Source organism: Hyalella azteca, unplaced genomic scaffold, assembly GCF_000764305.2.
Source record: "Hyalella azteca isolate HAZT.00-mixed unplaced genomic scaffold, Hazt_2.0.2 contig15946, whole genome shotgun sequence".
In the NCBI taxonomy this organism is placed as follows: Eukaryota; Metazoa; Arthropoda; class Malacostraca; order Amphipoda; family Hyalellidae; genus Hyalella; species Hyalella azteca.
Genome location: NW_025945775.1, coordinates 27,295 through 36,380, shown reverse-complemented (window position 1 = coordinate 36,380; position 9,086 = coordinate 27,295). Strand labels below are relative to the sequence as shown.

Genomic DNA, 9,086 nt, shown 5'->3' with positions numbered 1-9,086 from the left:
GAACAGTATTCCAGATATTGAGGAGCGCCCAGTCGGCTCGAAGTTAACATGCTTTGAAATACACGAAGAAGAGGTTCTCAAGCGCCTGGTAGCTCTAAATCCCAACAAGTCATGTGGACCAGACGGTTTCCATCCCAGATTGCTCAAAGAATTAGCAACCGTTCTGGCCGGCCCATTAACAGTATTCTTTTAAAACCTTGAACGAAGGAACTTTGCCGTCCGACTGGAAAGAAGCTCAAGTAACACCATTGTTCAAAAAAGGTGACAAAAGCAGCCCCGGCAACTATCGCCCTGTCAGTCTGACAAGTGTTGTTTCATGTAAGCTAATGGAATCTGTTGTGAGGGATAGGATTATCGATCACTTGACTGCTCACCATCTCATATCAGATTGTCAACATGGTTTCATGTCCGGTAGATCCCGCACCACTAACTTCTTATCTACGTTGAACGATTGGACTCGCCTGCTGGACAAAAGGGAGCCAGTGGATGCATTGTACCCCGATTTTGCCAAAGCATTTGACAGTGTTCCGCATGAGCGGCTGTTGCGTAAAGTGAAGTCTTTGGAAATTGAGGGAAACGTGCTCCAATGGATCAGAGATTTTCTAGTAGGTAGACGACAACGTGTCAGTATTAACGGAACCGTTTCAGACTATGCATCAGTGCGCAGTGGCGTTCCACAAGGAAGCGTTCTTGGGCCTATTATGTTCGTTGCTTTTATAAACGATCTGCCAGAAGCAGTGTCCAGCGTGTGCTTCATGTATGCCGACGACACAATAGTTTATAATTCAGAGAAGGATGCGTCAAATAAATCGCAATTGCAAGATGATCTTGACAGTTTAGTTAACTGGGCTGATACGTGGCAGCTGCGGTTTATTGCTTACAAGTGAAAAGTACTTCACTTCGGGAAGAACAATGAACAGCAAGATTACAGTATGAGAAGACATGGTTGCAATGAGAGAGTAGTGATTGAAAAGTCCAGTGTGGAAAAAGATCTCGGAGTTTATGTCGACAAGGAGCTGAAATTTTCTAAGAATGTTGAAACGAAAGCTAACACATCCAACAAACTTCTTGGACTAATCAGACGTTCATACGAGTTCCTAGATGCGGAAGCGATGAAGCAGTTGTTTGTGCTGTCGTGCGCCCGAAACTGGAGTTAGGAAACGTTGTCTGGTCACCGAGATTTGAAAAGGACAAAAATTTAATAGAGAATGTTCAAAGACGTGCAACAGGGATAATTCCAGGCTTGAAGAGCAAGTCATATGAAGAAAGATTAAAGATTATGAAGCTTCCAAGCCTCAGTTATCGACGTCTGCGTGGGGACCTCATTAAAGTATACAAGTATACTCATGGTTTATACAAGGTCCCCGAAGGATTACTAGAATTTGAAACACGAACCAAAACCAGGGGCCACGGCTATAAACTAAAAAAACTGCCCTGCAACTTCAACCACGCGCCAACATTTCTTCTCGCTTCGAATCACCGACATGTGGAACAGCCTCCCTGATTACATCGTTGGCGCTCCAAGTATAAACGCGTTCAAGAACAGACTAGATAAAGCCACGGAAAAATATATGTTCAGATTTGAAATGCCTAGCACCATATCGAACCCGGTGAAAGTCGAGTAGCTATTTCAAACTATCGTCAGTCATGAAAAGATCCGGTCAAATGACACGATTTTAGATCTTCTGTGAACAAGGCACGAAAGAATCGGCGACAGGGCACATCTGGCCTACATATTCAGCGCCGAGATCACTATGTTAGGTTATGTTATGTGAATATTCAAGAAATACATTCAGAATTTCTGGAAATTCAAGAGATTTCTGAGAATATAAGAAACAATCATAAGAATTCAAGGTTCTCACACGGATTGATTAAACACAATCATTGCTTGATCGTTACGCAAAGCTGTAATCGATAAAAATAATCATTATATTTCATGTATTGATAAAATTGCCGAAGTTCAGTGTCTCAGTTGATAGCGAGGCCAGAAGATACGAAGATGGCGCTGGTTGATAATCGATTCTTTCTTCTGACTTGAGGAGCTACGTTTTTAGGCCGGTTCAGCCAGTCGCACAGCAATTACGCATTTAATCTAATTTAATAACTTGATGTCATGATGACGCCACTGAAACGAAAGTCAGAACGCTTTAAAAACTGGGCTTCGAGTGTATCGTGTTTTTGTGTCGTGTATTTGACGTTCATGCAGCGGTCTCAAAGAAGCGTCGGAATGCCGTTGAAATTTAACACCAAGAAAGCTAGTTGAAAAACTGACGATGTACAGGAAAATGATTTTCAATTTTTTCCAATATTGTTATATTGACATTAGTTGAACATTGAAGTTATATCCTGTCATCCTGGTTTTGGTCGCATTTTTAACATCATCAATCGCAGGAATATGATAAAGATTCAACGTTCGCAAATCGACGTTGTTTCAGTCTGGTATTGAGTTTGTCTCGCATCTTTCTAAGTCTTCGACATCGATTTAATGTTGAATTCGGGTTGCGCAACACTGAAACCATATAACAACTTGGAATCTACGTTATTTCAATCTCATGTTCTACTGGGATTCTACAGGGTGCGCCACAAAAACTTACTTATTTGAAAGGTCAATAAAAACAAAAGTGCTTCAGTTATTGTTTTAAATTTCTTTTTATTCGAGAAAACAGTATCCCAAAATTTTTTTCATACAGTTTGAAAATTAAATCTCATAAATGACGGCCTCCATTGCGCATAAACTAATGAAGTCACTTTTTTCATAATGGTTTCCACTCTATGCAGCATATCAATCGGTATTTTGGCAATGACGTCGCGAATGTTGTTCTTGAGGTGTGCTATGGTCCGTCTGGAGAGCGTGGCGGCCATTGGATATCGCCTCTGAGAGAGATGAGGCGGTCGGGGAAATGTCGCAACAAATTCATCGAGTCTCGTGCTGTGTGTGCTGTGGCTCCATCTTGCTGAAACCACACGTTCCTAAAGTTCATTTCTTCGAGTCTTGGAAGAAAAAGTTCCTCGATCATGTTCCTGCAACGAGCTCCATTACAGCTTGTTAACGCAGCCGGAAATGTGGAAGTGAGCCTCGCCACTGAAAAAAACGACCGCGTCTTCAGGCAGGTTGTCAACCAGCATTTTACATGCATTTTGAGGGGCAACAAAATCGCGTTCAGTTAATTCTTGCACTACAGCAAATTCATTTGAGGAACTTTGAGAAACAAACTTGGGAACTTTCCCCTTCAGATGCACCCCCTCTTGCCCCTCTACCCGACCAACTAACCGCACAGGAATTTTTTCAAATAAGTAAGTTTCTGTGGCGCACCCTGTACAAGTGGATCTCATGCATCAATTCTTAGCCTCTTCCTTTGACATAAGTTGAATTCAGTCATACAGGGCTCGATCTGTTTTTATTTTTTAATGTTATGCTTCAAGAAATTTCGAGCCTCCGTTTGGTATCTCAAACGTAATAATTGCATCGTTCATTAGGCTACTTAAAAGAGCTGTGTATTTTATTTATGATTTTATAATAAACCACCTCATCTGGACTATATCATAATCAATCAATCTGAGCGTTTGCTTCAACTCAGGTTGTGGAGTTATTCAAGTTTAAAATTTTATTATTCAGTTCATCAAATTGTTGATATTATTTGCACATATTTTTGTTTCCCCTCTCTTTGCTTGATTCCCAAATTCTTTGCTTGACTCCCAAGCCGGCCGCGGACAGCTCTACATTTCGTGGGACGTCACCTCACTCACAATGAGCCGTGAAACGGTATTAAATTTTTCATCATTTGTTAGTCACTCTTTTTCCAGAATTTTATCGCAAATCGTCTGAAATTAGTCAAATACAAAGTATTTTTAAGAATAATTTCTCAACAAAAATTTAAAATAGTCTTCAACATTTTATTTCTCAATTAAATTACATTAAAAATCCCGGCTCCATCTCTGCCTCTGTTCATTAATAATTACACGTTGCTTGAGGTGCTCAGCGAAGAGTTTACTAGAGTTGTCATATTAATGTTGAGCTTGTCCTAGAGAGTTATTTGGGAAATATATGTCTGAACCAAAAAATAGCTCAACTCGCAAAAAATGGCTCAACTCAAAAATAGCTCAACTCGACTCCTCTGCTATTATATACTGATATTACACGATCAAAAATAACCCCACAAATCTTATCTAAAATGGCAATGATAAAAATAGCAGAGAACGCTTAAACCTACATCCCAACATCATCATATTTTGGTTATTTACGATCTTAACAGCTTCATGAAAGTTTTTCTTTTCCTGTCTGTGTAAGGATTCAATATACAGTAGTAGAGAAGCAGGTGCAATAAAATTATTATTTGTTATGAATTTTGCTCGTAATGTTTCGTCACGAGAAAATGAATAGTGCAACTCAAAACCAAAATCGCAGATATATACAGCAAATGATTTAATTTCTAACACTACAATTGGAAATTAAACTGTTCATCAACAAAATATTATATAATATTTATTCTTCTAAATCAAGTTTTCCACTTACTCATGCTGTTTTCTATTAAATTCGTGCATCATTATTTAAGAAATTCAGTTATTAAATAAATCAGCTTTTTGTGACGTGTCAGTGGTTATTTTTATTTTCGATTAACTTCAAAAAATGTCTAGGAAAAAACGAAATCAAAGCATGAAAAGCTTGAAGGGGAGAAAGTCTGTATATAACCTAATATGGCCAAACTTTATAAATGCAACAATACACACGGTTCTAGCCAGCATCTTTTGAAAACAAATAACGTACTGTCACTAATGATAGTTATGATATAAAGTTTTAAATCAATGAACAAATCAATCAGATAGATGACTGGTGCACTTCCTTGGTCAAACAGCACTGTCTAGAAGACTCCCAAAAAACATGCACATAGCGCCACATATTTGCCGTGTCCTGTTGCACAACAGCCAGCCATTGTAATCTGGGCTGGTTTACAACGTCATTAACTTGTACGCTTCACAAGAATTCATGATTTGTTTCCAAGCTGTTAAATTTTTTAGTTGCTCGTAAATTCGGGCACTCGTATTCATATGGCGAAGGCCTGGTTAGTTGTGGAGATCACGTTACATTCCATATCGTTTGAAATAAAACTTGAAGTTCGAACGAAGGATATGAACTCTACAGTATAGTTCCTGTAGTGTTGTATCCAAGATTAATATTTTCAGTTATTATTACTTATGAACAAGTTACTATTGAAAATATAGTTGCTTCGGTCCTGTTCGTTGCTTTTTGATCATTTTCCATTTAACACGGGCAACTGGATTTTTTCGGTTCCTCATCCTTTTTCGAGCTCAATTTAATTGTGAGCAATCTCTCCGCCTCCAAAATCTGAAAAAAATAATTTGATGCACAAATACATTTTAGGACAGGAAAGGTAAAAAAGAAATATATCAACATGGAGCTCTAAAAATTGTATTGTCGACAAAACGGTTTATGGATTATGGGAGACATCAAGTGATTTAGTGAGTAACAACGATTGGTATGACCGTCTGTAGCTTGCTTAAAATCGAGTATCTGGGCGCTCTTAGAGGATTTATGGTGCATAACAATCAATATTAATACTATTTTCCCCTCTGAAGTTTGGGTAGAAAATTTTCGAACGAATTAAACTTTAAAATTAATGTTTATGCATGATATCGAAGAAGATCGACAGTGATGGTCCTAAAGTCAATTTTATCGAACCTCAGCATAGAGTAATCTCTGGCGTGTGAAACTATACAGGTTGTCATTGAATGAATTGCTATCCCTATTATTTTGCTTGTAGTTAGTTAAATAAAACACTCTTTTGCACGGAAAGGTTAAAGATTTTCAATTTGATTAGACCGTAATGTTCAACTCGTTGGTAGCTAATTTATTCATATTAGATATAATCATTTCATCGTTCATATATGTAAAAGCTACAATTACCATAGCTAAGATCTATTAGTTATCAAATTTATTTGTACAAGTGTCATTTTATTAACTCACGTCATTTGTCTTCTCTTCTTTCGCGAGCCCCAATGCGATGAGATCGAACGCTTCGTTTACGCCTGCAAATAAACGTCATACATCATAAGATGAGCCAATGTGCTACGATTATCGCATATTTCTTAATATGATTTATTCAGGCTTTGAAATTCTCCTAACATGACAGTTTTACATAGACAGTTTTACGGCGATCGTAAATTGGTGGTGATTGTAAGTCGCATGATATTTGCAGATGAGGTATATGTCTGTTATCCATTTAATGGTAGTTAAGATGATTGTGCCAGTCACGAGCACAGCAAGCTTTGTTTATCATTTATACGACCTCGACCGTCATTTACTGAAAAGTCGTTATTGAGCCTGAATGCTACCATGTCGGACCTGATATGAGCTAAGAGCTGAAGATGCCGGATACAATTGTGCCAGTTAAGTTGAGAAATAATTAAAACTAACTATGAATATGTACATCTCAAAAAATCTTCAACAAGTGGATGAACTGCATCTGCCTACTGATGTTTGGATGCATGATCATCACTGGATGTACGGATGTCACGTGAGTATATGACACAGTTTAATTGAGGATAATTAACAATGAATGAATGATCATTTACTAATTTCAATCTTGTTCATTTCTACAATTATTCTTACTATAGCATTGATTTCTGCTTTCAACCGACCACTCTCCCCTTTCTTGGAGAATCTTTCATCACATTACAGGGTCCGCTATATTTACGGCAACGCATGTTTTTTGTTATTTCTCAATGAAACAAAGAGGTGCATTGTTTTTTTTATTGGATGAGCTAGTAGCCAAGAATTACCTAAACAATTCTAAGACATTTATTCAATATGACCACCCTTATTTTTAATGATGGCCTCAAATCTAAGCGGGAAAGCTTCACAGGAGACGCGCAGCATTTCTTGAGGGATCAAGTCCCATTCTGGTGTCAATTTAGACTTCAAACTATCCAAAGAATCATGAGATGATCTGCAGACCCTACTCTCTAAAATAGCCCACACAGAAAAGTCGAGAGATTCAAATCAGGGCTTCTTGATGGCCATTCATATTTGCTAATGAACGCTGGGATGTGACCCTGAATCCAGTTTTGGGTCATGTTTGAGCCATGTGATGGGGCAGAGTCTTGTTGAAAATTGCATGGTGAGCCGTTGAAGTGTTTACGGGCCCAAGGTAACAACACAGCTTCCAAAATGTCCGAAATGTATCGCTCACTGTTCAATTTCACTCCTGAGGGGACAAAAACGAGTGGGGACCTCCCTATGTCGGTTTCCGCGACCCAATCCATCACGGACATGGGATTTTGACGTCCTGTTGCTGTTCTGGTTGCCACAGATCCATGCCGACTCCAAACTGTCATTTTGACGGTTAACGCTTTGCTCAATGTCAAATTTTTTCTCGTCGCTGAACATTGAGCTGAAAAAAGTCTCCTAGAAACCAATTTATTTTTATATAGCAAATATGGCGGACCCTGTATTTACCTTAAATCATGTTTTTAAATGCTATTCTTTCATCCTGGCAATGTCTTTTCGGCAATAATGATTATTACACTGCCAGAATTCCACCTATATTCAATAAAAATCTATCCATGCACGACGCGCAAATATAAAAATCAAGTTATCACTTCATTCAAATAAGACGGCATTATTATTTTCAAACAAGTAATGTACTCGAAATTATTGATCTATAACATATAAATGGGACTGGAACATATACACCACACATGGTATATATAACATAAATATGTCTATGGGTATGAAGCAGATATGCTACATCACTGATCGAGTGATCGTTTTCTAGGATTTTATCTAACCCTCGTTAGTAAGCGCCGAACATTCGATGAAACTTGCGTTGAACACGCGAGCCAATTTAGCGGCATCTTTAGCGGAAACTGCTTGACTTGTTCCCGGCGCAGCTGACCCAACCAAATCCAGCTTGTTGCCCACCAGAACCATAACAAGTTTGTTATTTAACTTGTCTTGCAGCTCTGGAAAAAAGATTTTTACGCCATCTTTTCATTATTTTCATATGAAGAACAATTCTGAACCGAAAAATTTGTTTTTGAATAATGTAAATGAGTTTGAACATAATTTTCAATCTCAATTCTTAATATGAATCACTCAAGTTGGAGGGGTTGATCAGCCACATGCGTGCAATCGTAGGAGCAAGCTAAAAGTTGCGCGCAGCTTAAACAATGTAAATGAAATTTCATTCTGAGTTAAAATGGAAACAAATATCGCAAGATATGCACGGGTGCAAAGAAGTTATATGTTATGGTAAGTCCAGAATATGGGATGCGCGAAATAACTAATGATTAATTTGTTATTTTGGATGGAATTGAGGCTGTGAAGTGGCGCATTACCTCTAATATTTATACATGCATCACCTAATGTAAAAAATTAATTGAATGCGTCATAATAAATGGTTGCACAAAAATGAAAGTAGTACTAACAACGAATCGGAAAAATTGAGATGATGAATTACGATCGGGTACTGGGCGGTCACCAACCTTCTATCCGGGTTTTGACGCTTTTGAACGAATCGGCGTCGCTGACGGCATAGACGATAATCGCTGCTCTGGCGCCTCTGTAGAGTTGCGGTGGCATGTTCCTAAATGCCTCTTGTCCCGCCGTATCCAACAGCTGTGCATGTCGAGCAAAAATACTCAAATGAATTATTTGGCAATGATTCAAAAAAGTATTATGATCACTCGGTTGCTTTAATCGAAAATTTATCACGGATTTAAAAGCAAAGAAAACGGCGAAAAAATTCATCCCTCCGAGAAAACGTTTCGGAGTCCAGCTCCATCGTCAGTTTAAAACCTAGAACACATGTACAAACAATTAGTAAACTAGAATTCATATTAAGGATATAAAACCTAAATCGTCAAATGAAAACAAAAGAAAGGAAGAAAAGACTAGCAGAAAAAAAACCTTTCTACTTACAATTTTGAGGGGATAGGAACTGTTGGTGGCATTTAAACTAGGCTTCTGCATAAAAATGTACAGAGAGTCTAAAATTCGCATGTCTGAAACAGGCTAAAACGCGAAAAAGATTGCGGAGGCTAAAACTCGAAAATCCCTATCAGACACC

The 9,086-nt window shown here is 38.2% G+C and overlaps 1 protein-coding gene across 2 annotated transcripts in view; it reads right to left on the bottom strand.

Annotated features, from left to right (window-relative positions):
• Positions 1 to 3,283: 3,283 nt before the first annotated feature.
• Positions 3,284 to 9,086, bottom strand: part of LOC108677157 (guanylate-binding protein 1) — a 31,869-nt gene continuing 26,066 nt past the window's right edge. For both annotated transcript variants that reach the window (XM_018165322.2, XM_018165321.2), the window contains 4 exons: positions 8,503 to 8,635; positions 7,807 to 7,980; positions 5,984 to 6,045; positions 3,284 to 5,344 (listed from right to left, as the gene is read on the bottom strand). In XM_018165322.2, coding sequence (XP_018020811.1) covers positions 5,261 to 5,344; positions 5,984 to 6,045; positions 7,807 to 7,980; positions 8,503 to 8,635 — 453 coding nt within the window. In that variant the 3' untranslated portion in view covers positions 3,284 to 5,260. The remainder of the gene's footprint in view (positions 5,345 to 5,983; positions 6,046 to 7,806; positions 7,981 to 8,502; positions 8,636 to 9,086) is intronic.